This window comes from Taurulus bubalis, assembly GCF_910589615.1.
Source record: "Taurulus bubalis genome assembly, chromosome: 14".
Classification (NCBI taxonomy): domain Eukaryota; kingdom Metazoa; phylum Chordata; class Actinopteri; order Perciformes; family Cottidae; genus Taurulus; species Taurulus bubalis.
In genome coordinates this window covers 6,727,110-6,749,818 of record NC_136602.1, presented here as the reverse complement: position 1 = coordinate 6,749,818, position 22,709 = coordinate 6,727,110, and the positions used below count along the sequence as shown (strand labels likewise).

Genomic DNA, 22,709 nt, shown 5'->3' with positions numbered 1-22,709 from the left:
CACCACTTCAACATTTTATCCTCGTAGACTTTGGTGTAAATTGTTATAATTAGCATTTTAATTATGGACTTATGGCCCGAAATGTTTTTTTGTGAGGGCAGTGACCTTTGACCACCAAAATCAGTTCATAATTGAGTCCAAGTAGCTGTTTGTGCCAAAGTTGAAGAAATTCCCTCAAGGCGTTCCTGAGATATCGTATTCACAGGAAATAAAGTAAAGACGAACGGAGATGAACGTTTTTTGACGCAGAGGCTCTACGAGGCTAATTTGTTGCTAATAGGCGCAACAATTAAATAATTCAATCTTACATTTAATTGACTGTTACGTATAGTATTCTTCTACAGTATGGGTATGTTTACTTGATTGATTACTGTGTTTCACTTCCTGTAAAACGTAATGTTGGCTTTTTATTGTTATTTGCAATACCTTTGGGTCTAGCTCTTGCGTCCAGTAAATTCTACGAAGGCGTATTCGCTTACGACATTTGACTGAAATGTATAGTAATATTTCTACATAATAAAACAATTGCATAAAGTTTTGTTTTCATTGTTACAAACACATGACTTCACTCCATCTAGCAACCTAAAAATAAACCTATTGCAAATCGTCATACACACAGTTCAATATTTGTATTGGCAAGTGTTCCGAAGCTTATGCTTGGGGACCTGAGGGTCTAAATCAGTAATGGCCTCAGTGCTGGCTGTGACAAATGGCATCTCCCACAACAGAAGAAATCTCCCACGGTTTTTAAAGCCTGGCAGCACCAACTGTTTTCATGTGATTCTATTAATATAGTGCTTACTGGCACGATTATACTACATTAAACACAAGTCCAGAAATTAGTTAAGAGTTCTTCTTTATTCCTTTATGCGAACAGTTTTGAAGCGAGCACCCCCTAGACACTGTCCAAAGCGTCAGCGTAGCAGAGTTTCAGTCATTACAACCTGATTACATCACGGATTTGTCTTTGATCTGGTTTCTATCTTTGTCTTAAATTATGGGAATGTTATATTCATTCTTATTGTGAGTGGTATTCTCATTCACTTCAGCATAGCAGAATATATTGTGATTTCACTTTCTTTCACAATATATTGACTGTGAGTGCAGGAAACCCCATGAAGTAACCTCACCTCTGGCCACACTTTCATCATTAGGGTTGCTACACAGAGCTAATAACTTTATTTGATGCTTGAAATGAAGACCCATCTAAATCAAAATGCTTGGCTGTTTCTCATATCCTTGAAGCCATGCGAGCAGCATTGCTATATATCAGTTGGTCGGTCCAGCACTTTAGTCTAAATATCTCAACGACGACACATTGAATCACCATCAAATTTTTTATAGACATCCACGTTCACCAGAGGATGAAACCTGATGACTCTGGTGATCGCCTGACTTTTCCTCTAGTGCTACCGTGACGTTGAAACCTGTGTTTTTGAGTATAATGCCTCAACAACTTTTGTATGGATTCTTTATCAAATTTGGTAAAGATATGAATATCCCCCCCTCAGGATGAATTTAAATATCTTTGGTGATCCCTTGACTTCATCAGAACATCTTCATCATCAAAATGTCCTTTATGATTAAATAGCTGCAAAACTGAAGACATTCACATCAGCCTGAGACATATTTCGTGTTAAGTGCTGTTAGAAAAAAGCAAATATTATGGTCTAAACACACTCAAGATGATGAATGTTGTTAACATAATACCTTCCAAGTTCAGCCTCACAGAGCTGCTATGACCCTATATTACAATAACGGAATGATTCATGACGGCGGCCCTTGCCTCGAACCAAAATCTAATTTCACTGTTTGATTTGAAAATAGTTAAAATATTGCATATTGATGCATTAACTTTTCCTCTCAACCTGCTACAGTAATCAATATGGAATCATGCAAAAAATAATCAAAACTGAAAATACTGCACATGTGGTATGTAATGAGTATTTTGCAACACTGTTTCCCTTTTCTCTTAAAATAAACCAAAATGTTCCATAGAGAGCTCAAAACCATTAACATGAGCACAAACACTGGAGTACTGTATAGACCTGCAGCTCATTAATTCGTAATTCCCTCAAAATAAGGATGCTCTGCCTGGTGGTAAATACAAATGAACGGATACATTTAAGAGAGAATGGCTATAATAAACTCGGACTCTCGGCGAGAGCTCCACAAAACCTTTTACTGCAGGCACTGATGACATTAAAAAAAAACGCCTTGTAGAGAAAGTCATCCTCTCTCTGACTGCTCTAAAACTGCAGCATGATTATTTTAGATTTGCCAGCCAAGATGAAGCTCATCCAGATTAACAAGATAGCTGTAGCAATTTATTGCAATGGCACTGATCTTGAACATGGATCTAATACAGCGAAATATGCTGATTAGAAAAAGAATAACTTGTAATCTTATCTTAAAAAATAAGTTTGTATGAGTTAAACAAAAAATGCTGTTTGACATGTTCCCAAATCGTGTTTCTGCATCTCATTTCTTTAGCTTTTGAAAACTGTAATCCGAACACATCTCAGACACACAGAGCCTACGGCTTACCTGCAGGTGCTGCTTTTCTGCATCACTTCTGCTCTGTGGTACCCCGACAACTTGCAGAAACCATCATTGCTGTAGACGATGGGCCAGTCTACTATCTGGGCGTTTCCCAGGACAAAGTTGGTATCTGTTTGGAAATAAACAGGGAAGAAGGGCAAATTAATTCAAAAGGTTGCAGTATAATAATATTGAAAACAGTATACAAAAGCTTAAACTATACAGTTGAGGTCTATTACATTGGATCTAAGTCAAAGTCAAGTATTTGGTGGAGCTGCAACTGAAAAAGAAATAGCAAAGAGGTAAGTTATTACACAACTATAAAGCAAATGTAAGGGCCAATGTATATTTAAAATATATCTTTAAGAGCGAAAACACTTTATAGATGTGCATTAATGTCCATGATGGTCTACAGCCCATCACACACTCCACACATGGTGCTTATACACAAATGTAGGCCAAACACAAGTGCTTTGCTTTTATAGAAAACATCCAAATATCTACTCCCTTGACTTTTTCTTTTTCAGTAGTAGCTTGTATAACTTTTCACAAGAACATATTGTGGTGTCCTTTTGTTTGTTGCTTAGATAGATTAAGGTAGATATCAGGCCCAGATAGCGGTTAAAAAATGTTTCGGGGGAAAACAGTATTTGTGTTTGTCGTTAATTAAATGGTCCAATTTACAAATGTTATTATCCATGGCCATTGATTTTTAAATATCATGGAAAACGGAGTACATTAATTCTCATTTTGCATATTCAATTGTTTGCAAAGCTTCCAAGCGAAACTTACTCATGGTCAAAATGTTAATAAATCAAAATAAATATTTAGTTGCATGTCCATTTTAAATGGCCTAGATGGCTAGATGGTGCTAAATTCTACTCTGCACCTAAAACATTCACTTACTGTTTTACATTTAAGGATAAGGCTGGTGTTTTTCTTCTCAACAGCTGGCTTTTTGGACTAAGGATGATCGAAACAAACGTGCAAATGATTATGCTGTGTAGTATTTGCCATGGAAAAATATGTGAAATTTTGCTTGGGCTACAAACAAATGGCTACAAAAGTTTGTTTCAAATACGAGGACATACATTACAATTATTGAGCTGATTATGAGAATGATTTGAACATGAAAAAGAGGGCATCATTGCCTTGTTTTGTAAGAAATAAAGTGTCATACTTAAAAACACCATATTCATATTCCAATGGCTTATTATCAGTATTGACATTACTAATTTGTGCATCTGCATTGTTATAATTTTTGACATTCCATATAAAATAAAACATCCATGTGCAAAACAATGGGAATAAAATGTGTTTGTTTGTAAAAAAGCAACATTTTGTTGTCAAAAACTCAGATATTGCAAACCATTGTTTTCAACAATTATTTTTGTCATATTATGAAAAATGCTTTAAAGTAAACAATCTCAAATCCATCCACATCATTTTGGAAAAAGGTGAAGAGCAGATGCAATAGTTTGAAATGGCACAGGAGAAGTGATGAAAACTGGGGATAAAACCTCCAAAATTAAAAATGTTTATAGCAAATCTCAAAGCAAACGGCCCTGCTATGAACACAGACTACAACAATGTGACGACACAGGGGGTGAAAGGACAGAAGGAGGAACAACAAAAATACCTGGCACAAAACACATACAACATTTTCCTTTTTTCTACCACACAACACACCCACAGAGAAAAAAATCTTTGATCACGTCAAAATAAAAACACATTGACGAGACAACTACAAGCATGAGAACACTGAATATGATGCACGAGACGTTCAATGCCAACGTGTTATTTTACAATGATCACATGAATGTTGATCTTGCGATATAAAGAAAGTCCAAAGCTCCATTACTGTCAATATCCCTGGATTTGCTGATGTTGCAGCAAATTTTCAGTAATATTTTGAATAATCTCAACATGTCTAATGAGTCAAGTGCTTTGTAAATTAACAGCATTTGGTATAGAACATTTTGTGGTGCATTACAAAGAGATATACCGTAAAGAAAACATAAGCAGCACACCAAACTAAACATTATAGTACCTGTCTGTCTATGTGACAGTGTCCAAACTGAAATGTGTGAAAAGGAAAGAAGGTTAACAGATTACAGGGAGAAACATCTGTTGGACGTCAGACAAAAAAGATGGGACGTGTCAACCAAAATAAGAGACAACACACCAATGTGAATTAAGCAATCCTCACTGTTGCTAACCAGAATGCTACACGCTAAAAACTTGTATTTGTAACATAATACAGAAACAGGCGTTAACATTAGCCTAGTGTAGACTTATGTTAAAGCTGCGTTCATAATTTTTTTGGCCACAATACGAACAGATAAACTCAGAAACAAGCTGACAGACACTGCTAGCCTTCAACGTTGATGCTAACATGCATTTGTTTGCTTACTTACACATCCAGCAGCCTTGGAGCAACTTACCATTCATTTGGAGTCATGTGTCTTCAAGTGTGTGTCTATCTGAAGCATTCAAGGCTGATAATCAGCCTACTTTTAGCTTTGTATATTTGGATTTTTAGCTGCTAATAGATTCAGCTTCAGCGAACGTTAGCCACTAACTTGTCCGCCATTTGGTGCTGTGCAAGATTGGCAGGCCAAAATAATGAGTTAAATGAAGCTAAAAATCACCCTAGAGCTACGAAGTCTAAAGTATATTTGAAATAAAACGTGTGTCAAACCTTGAACATTTGTATGATAAGGCATTTCATTGTTTGTGGACTTCTACTTAGATTCTTAGCCCAAATTTACAAGGAAACAGAGGCTTTTTTTATAGTATGAAAGTCATATTGAGGATATGATGACCACACAACTTGAGATGTAGCATCCCTTCATGCGAATATATGTTTACAAAATGTTTATTGAAACATTTCTTGACTAAAATGGTGAGTTTGTTTTGTAATTATCTTTAAAAAGACTGAGTAACCCTGCCTTCAAGAGCTAACACACTTCAAAGATTTGCATTAGTGTCCATGATGTTTTACGGCCCATCACACACACTCACATATGGTATTTATACACAACTGTAGGCCAAACACAAGTGCTTTGCTTATGTAGAAAGCATCCAAATATCTGCTCCCTTGACTTTTTTACTAGTAGTCGCTCGTTAATAGTATACTTTACAAGAACATCTTGTCTTTTTTGTGTGTTGAATATTAAACAGACGTAGCTGTTTCAGATGTGTTTGTGGGGGAAACTGTGAGTCCTTGTGTTTCTCATTAAATGGTCCAATTTCTCGCTATGGATATTTATGAAATAGTATTCCTTGTTGGCACATATATCTGCAGTCATCGATTTTTAAATGTCATGGAAAACAATAATTATCATATGACATATTTTGCATATTTAAATGTTAGCAAAAGCCCCAAAGCAAAACGTAATCATGGTGAAACGTTAATAAAAATCTCCATAGAGCTAAAGAGTTCAAAGTACAAGAAAATGTAGTCGTTCAATTCAATGTAAATATAAATACTATTGATTAACGCAGCTGTTTTCAGTGAAAAAGCTCTAAAAACCCACTGTAAGCTGCACCACCTGCTCAGCACCAAACAGCAGACAAGACCGTATCGACTGGCTGGTGAACGTAATAGAGCATTTATCAGCTAAAAGAAATATTAAAAAAAAAGAACAGAGCTAAAACAGAGTGATATTGGGACTTACAGCCAGAAACCCAACTTCCAATGATAATGTTGCTCCATAACTGCTGAATGTGTAAATAATCCACTATTAGACCCACCAAAGATTTGATTTTGAGGGTCCCCTTAGTGTTTTATCTGCTCATTGACTCACTGGTGTTATTCACCAACACTCAAATAGAACAGAGCCATCATCAAGGGAAAGTTCAGAGAAAAAAACAGACTTTTCTATGATGTTAGTTATATTGAAAGTTAAATTTAGGTGGCAATGTCTAGACACGAACATAAATATCTGAAATGGATATAAAAAAGTAAACACTCTAATCCTGAACTTTGAAATTTACAACTAAAGGAACATCTCATTGTTTGTGAACACCCACCCACCAGCACTGTGTGTCTCTCACGAGTCACTCCATTGTGTCTCATCCTGCAGATTATAGACTTTGCTCTTTTGTCTCTAGTTTGGGAGAGATTTACTGCTCGCTAATCCACGGACCGCCCAAGGTCATAAGAAAAACATACGCATGTTCTATTGTTTTGAAAAAGTTTGGATTATCCTTTTTTTTTATAATATATCATATAGTGCACTAAAAGGGATTCAGATTCTGGCAGTGTTCGTCTAAAGAAAACCTCTCTGGAAAGATATATTCATCCTTTCTGAACTTAACACATTTTAATGTGCTACTCGGGCAGATTGACAATGAGGAACAAGGAGTGCATACACAAGGCACCCCTCTGAGGGAGCTGACCATATATTACACAAGTTAACTCCAAACCTAATTTTAACCAAACCCCATTTAAAAAAAAGAAGAGGTAATTATAGCTCAAACCAATTAGCTGGTGTTTGGCCCCACATGAGATTCGTAACAGAAGCACAGCGCTGCTTGTTCTGTTTCGCAGTTAGCTGTCCAGTGTCAGTCTGACCTGCCACTTTCTATTGGATCTAATACAGAGAGGCTGAAGGATTACTCTCCCCCCAAAGGCCTCACAATACTGTAAGACCTCCATCAGCGTTTGGCAAGTTTCAGCTTTCAAACAAGGTTAATCGTCTTCACACCTACACAGCATAGTGCACTAATTGGTCAAAACGAAGATCATTTAACTCACTGTTTTTGCAAATTAAGCTGTAGAACAATAAAGGTAAAGATAAATGACTAGCCTATATATTTCATCAAAGGACGTCCCCTTCAATAGTCATTTGCTAAGTTTTGGTGAGGCCTATTGTTTTAAATATGTGGTACGTTTTTTTGTTTTTTAACAAGGTGAGATGAAAGCCATCACAGTGAAGAAAACTATGCAACCATCAATTGTTTCCATAATACATCAAACTCTCCATTGGGTCATGTGTGATTATGTTCTCACTGGAAATCAAAAGATGGAGCAAAGTCTTTCAGGGCTCGATATAGTTTCAGTGTTTATTATCCTCACATTGAACAGTAGTCCTAATTATAGGCCCAGCTTGGGGTTCGGTTGGCATCCTGTTAACACTTATTCCAATTATGTTGGTTAATATGATGCATGAAATGTATCTAAAGGCTAAGACAACAGCCTGATATATATATCAGGCTGTTGATAACTATAGTTATCAACAGCCTGATATAGTTTATTGTCAAACCAAATAGCTTAAAGGGGAATCGTGGTGAAATCAAAGGCATTGGTCTCCGACATCAGCCTACATGTCTTTAGACATTGAGTAGTAGGCCTTTTTTACGTTCACATTAACACCGTAGAAATAACCCAGACACGATATTTCTGGTCCATATCATTGTTTACAATTATGACTTCCAGTGGCCTTATGTAATCAGAAGGCTATCGTCCATCTAATGGTCGTAACCTGCTGTCTTTTTCGCACTGTGTACTCCTGCGCAGATTAAGAACAGGAGCTTTGTCAGAAAATGCATTAATTTTACAATAATTAACAGTTTTTTTAACCACTCCAGTAGTTTTTCTCTCTTTCTACGTGACTCAAGTAATAAACTAACTTTTCCATGCACGGGAAGGTGAGGGATCCATCACTAATTGGCCTCCTTCATGTTTTCGATTTCGCTAATTAGTTGATTGCCTTGACAGGATAAAAAAGACATGATTTGCCTCTAACGTGAATATATTCCAGTCCAAATGCACTGTAAACATCTCCATCCTTACCGTTCGACCGTCTGACAATATTCTCCAAAAAAGTATTCTGCGGGGCCACAAGTCCCCTCCGACCCCCCGCCATCCCGCCTCTTCACTCAGTCGTCTGATCTGCGGGTGAATCTCTACTCCTCCACCTGCCGTGGGTCTTCATGGTGTCTACGGCTCTGCCACGCTGCGTGGACGTCTCGGAGAGGAGCTCGTTGTTTGTGTGCTCTGCTCGTCGGCTTCCTCCTCAGCCCGGTGCGGTGCGTTGGCGCCTCTCTATACGCACCTCATCCTCCAGGAGACGAAAACAGCGCCTGGGCAAAACTGCGCAGGAGGGGCCGGGGCTCCGCCGCTCCGCGCGCATCCCGAACAGGACCCGCAGCGCTACCTGCTGGACGCACGCGCACAGTTCAGCGTGGTGCCCGCACACCATCAAGTCACTGTACCTGCCCAGTGTTGATGTCCTTTTCTGATCAATTATACTTCTAAATTTAGAGTGGGATATTGTAGATTATACTCCATTAAAATAATTTAACAGATGTAGTTTAACAAATTATGATTCTATATTAAAAAAAAGCATGGGCATCTGATACAATTAGAAAAGGCATTGTTAATTCTTTTCATACGTTTTTCTGTCAACATCTATTTTTCTATTAACTTAACATTGTATTTGATTAAGATCTTTAATGCTGGAGACAAGTATGAAGATGGTGTATGACTATTGTTCATGTAAATTATAGTATTCTGCTTGTTGACAATCTTTATTTACTTGAGTTGTTCTGTTCTGTATAGAGTTAACGCAATGTAAACACACACACACACATATATATATATATATATATATATATATATATATATATATATATATATATACATATATATATATATATATATATATATATATATATATATATATGTATACATATATATATATATATGTATGTATATATATATACATATATACGGTATATATATATATATATATATATATATATATATATATACGGTAAGGATATATATATGTATATATATATATATATATATATATATATATATACGGTAAGGATATATATATGTATATATATATATATATATATATACATATATATATATATGTATATATATGTATATATATATATGACAATATATAAAAAATGTCTATATATATAAACACTTTGTTTTTTTTAAAGAATTCAGGCAGGTATCATTGAGCAAAATACAACTGTGACCTGTGCTAAAGAGCTTATATCAATTTGGAGGAAGTAACAAAGAAAAACAAACAGTAGGGGAAGCTTCCCAATTGACCCAGGAAGATTATTGGAAAGTTTTTCATGGATTAATCTCTACACGGTCAGGTTTTTTAAATGGGTGTCCCAAAAGAGCGGCAATAACAAGATGTGGATTCTGTTCTCTTAGCCTCCTGCAGTAGAATTGTCTCTTTCAAAGACTGCATTTTCCCCTCTGGCTCATTCATCCTGTTCAATTACTTTGGACCCTGCAGTGCCCACACACTACAGACCTCAAACAATTATCCTGGTGACAATGAACATACCCCACAAACAATCCAACAAATACACAGTATAAAAACAGGTAAAAACTAAAAAATGGTTCATCACATCTGTGGTTTCTCTGTTTTTGTTAATTTGGCTCTGTGTGCTGCAGAGAATGCTTGACCAGTAAAACAAGTTTTAAAGAAATAGATGAGCCATGCTGTTTTTTGTCCACGAAGTAGTCGAGCACACGTTGGTTCAAGTCCAATAAAAGACAAAAGAGCTTCGTGTTCACAGATCTATTTAAGGGCTGATGATCGCTGAGTCAGTGTTTGCTGTGTTTTATGAGGGAAACACCTTCTAGCTTTCTAATAACGCTGGAAGATAATGAAACTCAAGTTCAGATGATGATTATCACCGGCTGGCTCTTCCTGTAGTTACGCAGTGTTGGCATTAAAAGGGGTGATGTAATGGCAATAATTTATCAGACAAGTCATCAACACAGTGGACTATCTCACATGTGAACAGATCCTAAGGTCAATTCCTTAAATAACAGGTACTATAATAACAGTAGCACCTATTTCCCCCCAAACAGAAGCAATTCACTGAGATTTAAGAGAATCATAGTGCACAGTTAAGAGAATCAAACGTCACATTTCATGAGAATCCACTAAGTGAGAGAGTTTCCACGAACCTTCGAGGATTATCGAACTTCAAAGGGATTAAACAGTCTAGTTTCAGCTATTGGGTTTACTGACAGTCACACCCCTTTAATACATTAAATGTAAAACAGTTAAATGCATATTACAGACATTAACCTGCCATAACATTACATAATTCTGTCCCAACCTCCCTAGACTATTTATATAATTCCTCCAACATTTTTCTCAAGGAGCACATCATTATAGAGATTGTATAACCGGTGCGTGGTTTTCTCAACTTGAAAGTGTGTTTTATTAATGAGAGCTAAAATAAGGACCCACAGATCAGCTGGAGAATGTTAAGTAGGTTTTAGTGGTGTGGATTCAGTCTGGGATACAGTACAACAAACAAACAGTTTACACATTTGTTTCATGGAGGCTTAAAACAGTCAATTATGGATTCTGTTCACAACTTTTCATGGCCGCCTTGCAGCTGACGTACAAAGTGTTGCTTTAACACACAACAAAACAGAGCTTCTTCTTTTTTTCCACAAATAAACGTGACGTTGTCACATTATGAAGACAGTCTTTCAATGCTCACATTAACTCGACCATGTCTTGGTGATCTTGAGATGACTCAGGTGGTCTGTGATGCGCTTGTGTTCAGGAAAGTTGACGAACTTGGCCTCCTTGATCTGGAGCCAGTTCTGGGCTCTGCGCTCGGCGGCGTGGCCGTACTCCTGCTCCGCGGTCATGTACGGCCGGCTGATCCAGTACTCGTTCTCCGCCTCGCGCTCCAGATGCTTCAGCGTATTGCGTTTCATCTGCCACGTAATCTGTCGTGGACGACGGTACTTTCCGATCCACTGCTTCCCAGAGATGCCTTTCCGCAGCAGGGTGAGGGTGAGGAACATGGTGGCAAAGTTGTTTCTGAAAGGGGGAAAAAAAAAACTGTTTAAAACAGGCATTATGCACCGGACATATCACAAGGGTACAAAAAGGTTCAGTATTACATTTACGTTTTCACTGCAGACAACTTGACTGCTCATCATCGGAAAAGCACAGATGTTACTAACAACATTAACGATGGCTCTGTTCCATTCAAGTGTCTCCGTACAGTGACAGTCAGCCAGCATGTTCAACAACAGGACCCTGACACTTGAGCAGCTAAATTAAATTGTATGCCTTTATTATGGCGACTGTAAAGAACTGGGAGGAAATGGGGAGGACAGCAAAACAACAAAGGTTCACGGCTGGATTGGAATGAACAATGAACGTAGTTCATAGTTAGCAACTTAACCCTGAATCCCCTGGGGCTTCAGATTGAACTCAGGGCTGGGTACCTTTGCAACCCTATTAACAGGTGGCCCTGCAAATTGGAAAGGCGAGTTTCAGTCGGCACCTTTGAGAGCGACAAAAGGTGAAAGGTCTGTATACGCCCACATAGCTCTGGGAAGGAGGTCAGAGCAGTCAGCGTAATAGCGTTCCACTATTGAACTTTTGTACACAACAAAGATCAACAATCAGTAACCTAATGTTATTAAAGCATGATGAGTCATTGTTTGTGCCAGTTTTACAGTAGTGCATGACATCACTTCAACACAGACAGCTTTATCTTCCCGGGGTCGCATGGGTTATTGTGTAAAAAGTCAAAAGTGTGACAGGGAAAACAGTTTAAAGCTGCTATAATTGGTATTTCGCCGGCAGTAACAAACCCACAGGCGCGCATTGTTTTGGTATTTTCAGCCAATAGTCTTTCAAAAAGGACCTGGGTTCACGTTACAAAACAGTGCATAGTATCCACACAAAATTAATTTAATTCCTAAATGAATACTCTGTTATTCTTTCTTTCATCCAGCTATTTTATTGTTGTTGTTATTTTTATTCTATTAGTATTATTATTGCATATATCTTTCATCCCTGTTTTTATATCTTATTTTCTGTGTAAATGGCTGCTACGCGACACAAAATTTCCCCTTGGGGATTAATAAAGTATATATTCATTCATTCATAAAAAAAGAGGAAATGCACATGTCCCAAAAACTATTCAAATTTATAAAACATTGCGCCTTCCAGTGCGCAATTTTCTTTTATAAATCCCAAATCTACCTGTAAATATTCGCTGCTGGTTCACCCTCACATCCTGCCCTCTACACGCCCACATTAAACCATGAACGGTCAAGTCAAAGCACCTCATGAATGTTGCATAAAAATGAGCTGCTGATCAATGGGTCTTTGCGTAAGAATCACGGCAACTACCGAGAGAAAGACCAACAGAAGGATTTTTTTTGTGCCACACAAATTAGTTTTCCTCGTTGTATGAGTAAAATCGCTGCAGTGAACACAACTTTGATTCATTCATGGTTTCATAATAATATTTTTTTCTGTGTCCCCCGCATAGTGTACACAGAAAAAATTAAAACATCTCTCTGATGAGAGTATCAGAGCTCACTGGAGTCATCATGGTGACTGTCATGCACTCTGCCTTCTCCAGTCACCTCACAAATCTTCACCTCCTGCAAGGATTGTGTCGGGGAATGAAGCCAGTGACCGCTCTCGCACATTCACTCCATATCCTCATTATCAGTCCTACTCATAATGCCAAAAGAAAACATAGTTAAATAAATAAATAAATAATATTATTCACCAATCAAACTTCCTTTTGTTTTGATATCCAGGATAGTGGATACCACTGAATGTCAAAGTGATTTTGGAAGCAATCATTCTGATTCCTGTAAACATGTAAATACTGTGGTGACACTAGTGATGTGTAATGCTGCACGATAGATACTCAGACACTGGCCCTGTTAGGACAGCGTCAATGGAAGCAATAGGAGGGAACGAGTGCTCAGGGACCCCTTCATCGATAACGATTAGATTTCTGCATGGCAAAAAATGTCCTTTTCTTTGTTTTTCTTTCGGTAGTTGCACCCGATTCACTGAAACAGGCTTAAAACCGCAGAAGAAGCACAGGTGTAAATGATAACAATAATGGTTTATTAAAGTGTCAACCATGTCAGTAAGTAATCATGCACAATATCTGGGTCCTGGAGCTCAAACTCTTTAATTGCATCTGTGCTTATCCTGCAATTTGGGAACCAGATTAAACAGATATATTGTATTATGTAACTGACACAATATTTTTAACCATATGCAAGAAAGGTTTTTTTTTGTTTCTGTGAATACCTCATAATAACAGTGGCAAATATTTTCAAACAACCTTCTGAAGAATCTGATCAACTCTTTGACTCAAAATCAAAACATACCCCAATGCAAATTTACAATATGCAAGAAACCAAATTAATATTTAAACTACGTAGAAATATCAAGAAACATAATAGATACAAATTACAGCAGAAATACAAAACAATATGGATTCTTCCATAATAATTAATCAGATTACTGTAAAACATGCAGCAACAATTACTGACATGATTACACGTTAAAACCTTGATGTTGAATACAAATGTCCAACTAATCCAGTGGAAAAAATAAGCAATCGGTGAGGATTTGAATACACAAGCATCCAAAATATAGAACACAATAAGTATACTATAATAATATTCAGTGTTGCAGGGTTATTGATCACGGATTGTTCCTGGCAGTGAGTGAGTGACTGGTGTCAACTTTCTGCTCCATTCAAACGGTCATAATTAACGTGAGGCCGCAGACGCTTTGTATACGTTCCGTTACACACAAAGTCAACATATGACCCCTATGTAAACACAGCGACAGAGCACGTGTGTGTGCGTGCGTTACAGACCAAGGGCAGCTCGACAATGGCGTCATTGAATCCTCATTACAGACATATATTTGTTTCGTTTCTTACCTTGCCTTCTAACTAGGACAAATGTAGTTCACCCTCCGACGAAATAGTGGACAAACGCCGCAGTTTAAACAATTTAACAAGGCGAAGACCGACGTGAGAGTTCACCGGTGCTGGCATAAAGGGGTTGTTGGTTGTTGACGTAATGGCTTGGATTTCCGGGTTATCTACGGTGCGGGAGGAAGCTCAAACGTGTCGCAAACGCGTTTGTCATTATCGTCAGAGAAAGTAATACGTGTAACTATTTAACTATCTTTGGGATAAACTAGTGTGGTGACAAGTACAAGGAGGACACATTGCACTCTTAAGACGTTATTCGTGTCTTCATCCTCTTTACATCGTAGCCACACACCTGCACATGTATACAACCACACGTTTCATATATACATGTATGCATATTTACATTGCTGTAACTATCACAGTAGCAGTAGATGTGATTTGATTTGAGCGGAGTTTAAATGCGTTTAATCTTAAAGTCTCTAAATTGTCTTTGTTTGCTGAAGCACCTTACTGCTTGGTAAACAAGAGTTTATTTACATTAAGTAGCCAAACAGATCTGTTGGATGGAGTAAGATTGCTCTTTACAGTATTTTATAAACTTATAGTCTTCCAAGCTGAACAACAGGATTGTGAGCATGTAAATTGTCGCTTCTCGGTGCTCAGGTAGAAAATAACGAGCTGTCAACGGAGTCCTTTCTGCTCAAATACTCCGTGGAGCTCTAGTCTGTGGCTCCACCCACCACCGGACACTGGTTTCACAGTCTTTCCTCATTTCCCAGCTGTCCAGCTCTCCCTCTGCGAGAAGCAACATGTTTGTCTTTAACTTGTTTTCAGCAACCACCTGGACTTTGTTGGCTCTCTTTTTCGTCCTTTTCTTGCTGTGAGTTGTTTCTATAACTGTCTCAGTAGGTTCATTTTAGGGTCTTATTTTGGTTTTAGTCTTTCCATTTGTTGTTAAACTGTTGCATTATTGATCAATGTTTGTGAAATAACTATAACTCTGTGTTTTTAATAACATAGGTATGGCATTTGGCCATATTTTTTGTTCAAAAAACTGAACATACCGGGACCAAGACCCTTGCCGTTTGTTGGAACACTTCTATCCTTTAGAAAGGTAATGGCACGTGAACAAACGCAAACCGTATAGCGAATAAACATTGTTTTGTTACCAACGCATTGAAGATGAGCTTGGCACTGATCGCTTGACTTGTCTCTGATCTGTTGAACATGTTGGAAGCTTAGAGTCTTGGATCTTTTAACACTTGTTTTTTAAATTACATTTCTTGTAGGGATTAGTTTCTTTTGACCGCGAATGCCAAGCCAAGTACGGGGATGTCTGGGGGTGAGTTGTTGTTTCTTCTCCTCCTACAGGTGACGTCAGTTGTAGAAGAAGTACTCGTATCCTTTACTTGAATATGAAGTAAAAGTACAACCAAGTAGCCGTGCAACTCCTAAAACAAATCAGAGGGTAATTAGGATATCGATGGCCAAAGTGTAAAACCTCCATATCTGAGTGATATGATGATCCAGGAAACGTGGGGAAAACCCTCCTATCTACACTGTGATTTTCTTTTCTTTTTCTTTTGTATTATGTATTGGGTATACTTAACAAATAGCACTCTGCAAGAAAACAACACGCATTTTTTAGATAGGCGGTTTTGCTCTTCGGCCATATGGTGTTTTTTTTTTTAAATAAGGTGTCACAAGAGCCAAACAATTGGGAACAACCGGTTTAATCTTTCTTAAAGCATGTCAATGTCAAATATCCTAATCATGTAGAATGTTAATCTGTGATGAAACCGGTAACTTAATCTGTCAACTAGTGTACAAAGTAAATTACAGTTGCGGAAAATTAAAATTAGTAAAGTAAAGGACTAGCAAGGTCTTTGATTTAATGTAAATTGTAACTTTCCACCACTGGATGGCATAGTTTATTGTGAATGAAAAACATGCTAAAGAAAGATAAAGATATGTCTTTCCTTGTAGGAATTGGCTAACATTTTGACCATCATATATTTAATTCTGCCTTATCTCATTTAACTCATTTAGACTGTGACGTTGTATTTTTGTATTTTTTGACGTATTTTTTTGTGCAGGTTGTTTGATGCACGAGTACCAGTTTTAATGGTAGCAGACCCTGAGTTTATTAAAACTGTGATGGTGAAGGAATGCTACTCTACGTTTACCAACCGCAGGGTAAGAGACTCATCTTGCTGCATGTTATCAAACACCAGAGAACATGGAAATTCAGCATTCATGAAAAGAAAGTTACTTCTAATGGTATGGGAAATGGTCTGTTCTTAGACAACATCGTTAGGACAATGGTATTCTAGCCCCCTTATCAGGCAAGTTCAAAGCTCAAACTTATTTTGCTGAACAGCAAGGGAACAAAAGGCTGCTAACTCTGCCTCATTCAAGTTGAGAGGAAGTTTGGATGTGTCGTAATATCCTGGAGTTTAGAGTCAGAGGTTTATGCTTGAGGATTACACCAGACCGCACACACAACTTCTTGTGCAACTGGAAAAAAAACTCTCACAACATTCTTAACTGTTCTACAGGTGAGCAGTAAGACACATCTGTGCTTTTAGTAAAAATGCACAACTTAGACTGATCCGCCTGAAATTTGGTTACATGAATGTCAAAACGCTGCATTTTGACATCTCTATTAACAAACATGTCACGATTGATACAGTTATATTTTTTATTTAGATACATGTTATCCTTTTATATGACCTACACAAATTAAAATCAAATACAGAAGACACCGTTCTATAGAAAGAAAGTTACATTTCTGCACAGTATGATGTATCGGCTCTTATACAGGAAGTCAAATTATTGGGGCAGACGAAAAAGGAGGAGAAATGTCGGAGGAACTCTTCTGTACAATAATCTAAACATTCAGTTGAATTGATGTCATGTTCACAGGATAATCCAGTTGCAGGTCCTATGGATGATGCAATTACAACAGTTAAAGATGAGAGGTGGAAAAGAATACGGAGCACTTTATCACCGTGCTTCACCAGTGGAAGACTGAAACAGGTTGGTTTCCTTTCCGGCCTCAATAACCTCTCCTCCACTCTGCTTCCTTTGACCTAGTCAGGATTCCCACATATTTGGACTGTAGACGAGGGCCATTGTAGTAGTTAACCTGTCAATTACAAGGTAGCCGCACACAAAGAATACCCTGCTTCATTTTATATTTTACTCTAAATGGGACCATCATTGTCTAATTGATAATCATGCTGAATTGAAGAAGACTTAAAACTAGTGACTATGACCATAAACTGGTGTTTATAATGTTTACTGAGGTAATCAAGTGAGAAGAGTCATTTTATCATTGACTTCTATACAATTTTTGCAACCGGAGGAGTCGCCCCCTCGTGGCCAGAATGAAAGTTCAAGGCACTTCCGGATTGGCTTCACTTTTCAGACCAAGAGGATGCCACCTGGCTGTTATATTGTGAAAATGCGGTGAACACCCCCCGTCCCCAAGTCACGTCACACGTGTCCGTAAACTCTAAATCGAACTATAATTTTGAAGCATGCAGAGGTGATATCATAGATATGTTACAGCCATAGTAGCACATCTTTTGAATCAGACATCCGCTGAGAGGAACATAGTAGTGTGTGGCGCATCCCTTATAACAGCTGGATCACGTCCTGGAAAAGTCAATAAACAATGATCACTAGAAAAGAGTGGGAACCCTGCTAATAGACAGTATGTCTACAATTGTTTGTCTACACATATAGACCCACTGAAAGAAGTTGGCATAAATGGTAGACATGTATACCTACGTTATCAACATTAAACAACTTTCTTTGAAAGGTTTTTCCCATCGTGGCTCGATATGCAGACCGACTCACTGAAAAACTTGGACAAACACATGTGGATGAACCTCTGGATGTAAAAACGTATGTTGATGATCTGCTTTATGCCATCAAATTTACATTGTAGGACTGTCCTCGACCAGAGAGGTTCTTAGTCGACTAACAATCTGTTATAATGTTAGTTTGTTTGGAGTACTGTCTTATTGTGAAGTCCTTGTCTTGTGCGTTCTCTGTGTTTCTGCACTTCTTGTCCCGTGATTGTCCGTGATTGTCTGTCTGCCCTGTTCCCTGATTGTTTCACCTGTGCTGCCCTCAGTGTTTCCACCTGTTCCTCATTACCCTCCTCTTGTATTTAAACCCTGTTTGTCTTCTGTCCCCTTGTCGGATTGCTCTCAGGCCTATTCCAGCCTCCCGTGTCCTGCCGGCTCCCCAGCCTGTTCCCGGCACCCCCGAGGCTAGTTTCCCCGAGCCTAGTGCCCCTGTGTCTAGTGCTGCCGCCTCGCAGCCGTCCCCAGTCTCCGCTGCCGCCTCGCAGCCGTCCCCAGTCTCCGCTGCCGCCTCGCATCCGTCCCCAGTCTCCGCTGCAGCCTCGCAGCTGTCCCCAGTCCCCGCTGCCGCCTCGCAGCCGTTGCCGACACTGGTTTCCCCATCAGAGTCCCGTTCCCCCACCAGAGTCTCCCGGCTCCCCTTCCTGTCCAGAGTCCTGGTCTCGCTCTACGGAGCCCCCGTCTCGCTCTTTGAGCCCTGTTTTTGTCCCTGTTTTTGCTCCCTGTTTGGATTCCTGTTTTTGTTCGTGCGTAAGACCAGTACCTGAGTTTTTGTTTATCAAATTTACTTTTGAATCGTTGCAACGGCTTTTGGGTCCTTTCCTTGGTACCAGAACCTGACACAATCATACAATTTGTTGTTAGTTGACAATTTGTCAACTAACGTATTAGTTTGTTTAATCGAGAGATCTGTAAAACTGAGTTTCTCCAAATAGAAATTGCACAAAAGCACCACTTTTAAATATTGTGTTTACCAGAGGTGTGTTCATAACTTTCTTGGGGGGGAAAAGTAATTCAGCTCGAAAAAAAGAAGCAAAGAAAAGACAAATCAACTCAAGAAATGTTAGTCAACTGAGACCAAAATGGCCGATTAGTCAACTGATCGACTAAGAAGGGTCACCATTTTTATATTGTCATAAAATAAATAACAAATTGTAGCATTTAATCCATGTTAATTTCTCAAAGAAAAGACCTCTCTCTCTTTTCCGCCTAGATTTGTGGGCCCTTATAGTTTAGATGTTGTGACCAGTGCCTCCTTCAGTGTTGAGGCAAACGCCATAAACGATCCAGATGACCCACTTGTTACTCATCTCAAGAAGATCCTCAACTTCAGACTGTGGCCTTTCTTTCTACTAAGTATGTCCTCCCTCCGCCTCGGTTATTGGCAGAGACCATTTAATTGTGTCAGTACCTTGGAATCACGAGATGTACACATTTTGGTAAACGACCCTTTGGTCTTCTTTCAGTGGTATTTCCCTTCGGCGCCCGTTTGGCGAAGCTCCTGAAACTTGAGATGTTCCCCAGTCTCAGTATGGATTATTTCTACAACATCATCAAGAGCTTTAAAGAACAGCATGGGGCAGATGAATCTGTAAGCATGTCATCTCTACTAAGTGAAAATCATGTTACGGCATATCTCAAACTTTTTGCGTTTATTCGCTCTTAGAGTTGAATGGGCCGATCGATACCACCCTCTAATTTGTGTCGAATGTTCTCTGATCCAGGGTCGAGCAGACTTCCTGCAGGTGATGATTCAGAACGAGATACCAGAATCAGACATAAAGAGTGAAGAAGATCAACCGAGTAAAGGTGTGTAACTCATGAAGGACGAGGTGACACTCTGTTCTTCAATTATATTTGAATTGTTCTGCACCGCCATCAGCTCCTTCAGCTCAGGAGAAACACACCTAAAGTCCATTTAAGAGGCACTTCTTATGGCAGCCATTTTTCACAATCTTATTACATTTTATAGAACAAACTACTTATGATTAGTCCCGAAAATAAAAGGCAGATTAAGTGATCCTGGTTATTTTGCTGTTGGCTTTGATAACGTCAGACGTAAGCATTAAATGTTTCCCTTTTTCTAAACTATCTTTTAAAATTATTTTGACAACAATTAATAATTATCAACAATAATAATAACAGGAGTACAGTAGCTTTGAATAAGATGTACGGTATTCTTTCAAATGGAAAACACGTCTTTTAGTGTATGAGCAAATGTCCGTGTTACGCGCAAAGCTGAATGTCAAAGTCTCCGCTCGTGAAAGTAGTTTTCTTGCTCAACATTTCTCTTTATATCGTTGTAGGTTTGACCGACCACGAGATCCTCTCTCAGGCTTTCATTTTCGTCTTTGGCGGCTATGAGACCACCAGTGTCACTCTCACTTACCTCCTTTACAATCTGGCCACCAACCCTGAAGCGTTGCAGACCTTGCACGAAGAAATCGATGCCAACCTACCGAGAGACGTACATGTCATTTTGCATGTGATCTGTTGCCATATGTAAAATACACTTTTCAATAGCCAACGTTGTATATTATTCTAATCCTCGCCTGTTTATCTTTTGCCCGTAGGCTCCACTTCGATACGAGGACGTGGTCGGTCTGGAATACCTGGACCATGTTTTGTCCGAGTCCCAGCGTTTGCTTCCCACTGCACCTCGGCTCGAGAGGATGTGCAAAAAAACTACCGAGGTGCACGGCCTCACCATCCCTGAAGGAACAATGGTTACGGTTCCAGTGCACTTATTACACAAGGACCCACGCTTTTGGAGCTCACCTGAGCTTTTCAGACCCGAGAGGTAAACATGCAACCACTAAGCTTCCATTCTTTTCATTCATGAATCTACGAGAGAGAACCCTCTTTCCGTGGAGGAGAATGCAACCACAAGGTCCTACGCACATAATCTTCTTCTTCAGATGGAGTTACACAGCTGTTACGAAATTGTCAATGTTAAAATTTCCATTTTTACGGGCCACTTCACGTCCATGTTGGCTCATCAGTTGAGAGTGAAAGTTCATTCTTGACTTTGATGCAGCAGCTGATAACATGTAAACAGTGGCCACATGCAACGTTACGGAAATAATGGTGAACTATAAAATGTAGTGCAACAGTAGAACAAGTAGACGACATGAAGTAAGTGTGCTGTCATACTCATTTTGTGATGCAAATTAGGAAATCATATCTATCCAATGTTTAGTGTTGATAAGACAGGTCCACTCTACTGGATGGCTCTGGTGATTACATAAAAGTATAATTATAATTTCTCAGAAATCAATACATATTGCTGTATTGCAGTTTGTATGCCTGACTTTTTATACCTTTTAAAACTTTGACCTTTTTAAGATTTTTACCTTTCAAACTTCATTGTAAAAGAAAGGAAAGATGACAATGGTCGACCTGTGTTTTTTGAGAATTATTGTGAGAATGAAATATGAAGAGAAAGAATATACATTTAAATATGAAGACATATATGTGATGAATATGCATTTCTTAATCTCGAAGAATGTGAGGTTTACCAAACAGGACAGAGTGCAGTTCTCCATCTGTCCACTAGAGGTCCTCTGACTTTCCCCCTGTCCCAGTCACCAGACTCGCTCATCCTCCATGCTCACCTGTTCCCCATTCCCCAATCATGACGTAATGATCTCAGGAGCATCTTTGTGCCCACCTGTACGTGCAGGTTCAGTAAAGACGGCGGGGAGGAGGTGAACCCGTACGCCTACATGCCGTTCGGGCTCGGTCCTCGTAACTGCGTCGGGATGCGCTACGCCGTCCTCACCATGAAGACGGTTCTGGTCCGTCTCCTGCAGAGTTACACCGTGGAAACATGCAAAGACACTGTGGTAAGGACAGCACACACATCCATGTGCATTCAGACTGTCATGCTCCTCCCTTGCCATGCCCCTAATTTCACATTTATTTCTCCCTTTCAGATTCCGTTGGAGTTTAATTGGATGCTCCAACCGAAACAGCCAGTAAAACTCAAGTTTGTTCCCAGGCAATAGTAATTAAAAAAGCAGTTTCTCTGAATATACCAGGTGTCTGAATTGCTCAGTTGTTTTAACTGCTGAAAGGATATGAATTAAAGTTGTATACATCAAGTGTTTAGAATACTGACACTCATATTTTAATCGACCTAATATCTGATGGATCAAATGTATTTCATTCATTTAAAGGAAGTGTGTAGCATTGTAGGGGAACTAATTGGGGGTTATGTAATATAATATGCATGAATACATTATTATTAAAGTTGATGACAACTGTTGTTTCTGTCACAATAAATACCGTTTTCAAATTACTTTTTTTTTCTTTTTAAAAAAAAAGTTCTATAACGTTCAACCACCCATTTCGTTTCATATAATTTTGCTTTAGCCTTTCTTCCCTTTTTAAGCATCATGCATCAAGATAGACGGCATACCAGTCATTTTTTCTCCTGTGTTTAATCTTAAAGTCTCTAAATTGGCTTTGTTTGCTGAAGCATCTTCCTGCTTGGTGAATCAAGAGCGTATTTACATTAAGTAGCCAAACTGTTGGATGGAGTATGATTGATTGCTCTGT

General features: G+C 38.7%; 3 protein-coding genes across 4 annotated transcripts in view; 1 reads left to right on the top strand and 2 right to left on the bottom strand.

Annotated features, from left to right (window-relative positions):
• Positions 1 to 8,414, bottom strand: part of kcnh1a (potassium voltage-gated channel, subfamily H (eag-related), member 1a) — a gene marked incomplete at both ends in the record, with an annotated part of 32,849 nt that extends 24,435 nt beyond the window's left edge. For both annotated transcript variants that reach the window (XM_079230207.1, XM_079230208.1), the window contains 2 exons: positions 2,548 to 2,671; positions 8,342 to 8,414. In XM_079230207.1, coding sequence (XP_079086333.1) covers positions 2,548 to 2,671; positions 8,342 to 8,414 — 197 coding nt within the window. The remainder of the gene's footprint in view (positions 1 to 2,547; positions 2,672 to 8,341) is intronic.
• A 2,146-nt stretch (positions 8,415 to 10,560) lies between these two features.
• mrpl57 (mitochondrial ribosomal protein L57) lies at positions 10,561 to 14,417 on the bottom strand. The gene is made up of 2 exons (XM_079229626.1): positions 14,278 to 14,417; positions 10,561 to 11,378 (listed from the first exon to the last, which is right to left on the bottom strand). Exon 2 carries the CDS (start codon positions 11,360 to 11,362, stop codon positions 11,051 to 11,053), a length of 312 nt encoding a protein of 103 aa, XP_079085752.1. The 5' UTR covers positions 11,363 to 11,378; positions 14,278 to 14,417; the 3' UTR covers positions 10,561 to 11,050.
• Positions 14,418 to 15,083: 666 nt separating this feature from the next.
• On the top strand, positions 15,084 to 22,437 carry LOC306747056 (cytochrome P450 3A40-like; the record flags this gene model as incomplete). Its single annotated transcript, XM_079230056.1, has 13 exons — positions 15,084 to 15,154; positions 15,295 to 15,388; positions 15,564 to 15,616; positions 16,371 to 16,470; positions 17,200 to 17,313; positions 18,101 to 18,186; positions 19,363 to 19,505; positions 19,616 to 19,740; positions 19,874 to 19,958; positions 20,456 to 20,616; positions 20,723 to 20,949; positions 21,832 to 21,994; positions 22,085 to 22,437. 13 exons carry the CDS (start codon positions 15,084 to 15,086, stop codon positions 22,154 to 22,156), a joined length of 1,494 nt encoding a protein of 497 aa, XP_079086182.1. The 3' UTR covers positions 22,157 to 22,437.
• Positions 22,438 to 22,709: the final 272 nt, after the last annotated feature.

What these genes read in the sequence shown, in the direction of transcription:
- mrpl57 (XM_079229626.1), bottom strand. Translation starts at nt 11,362, where the DNA reads ATGTTCCTCACCCTCACCCTGCTGCGGAAAGGCATCTCTGGGAAGCAG.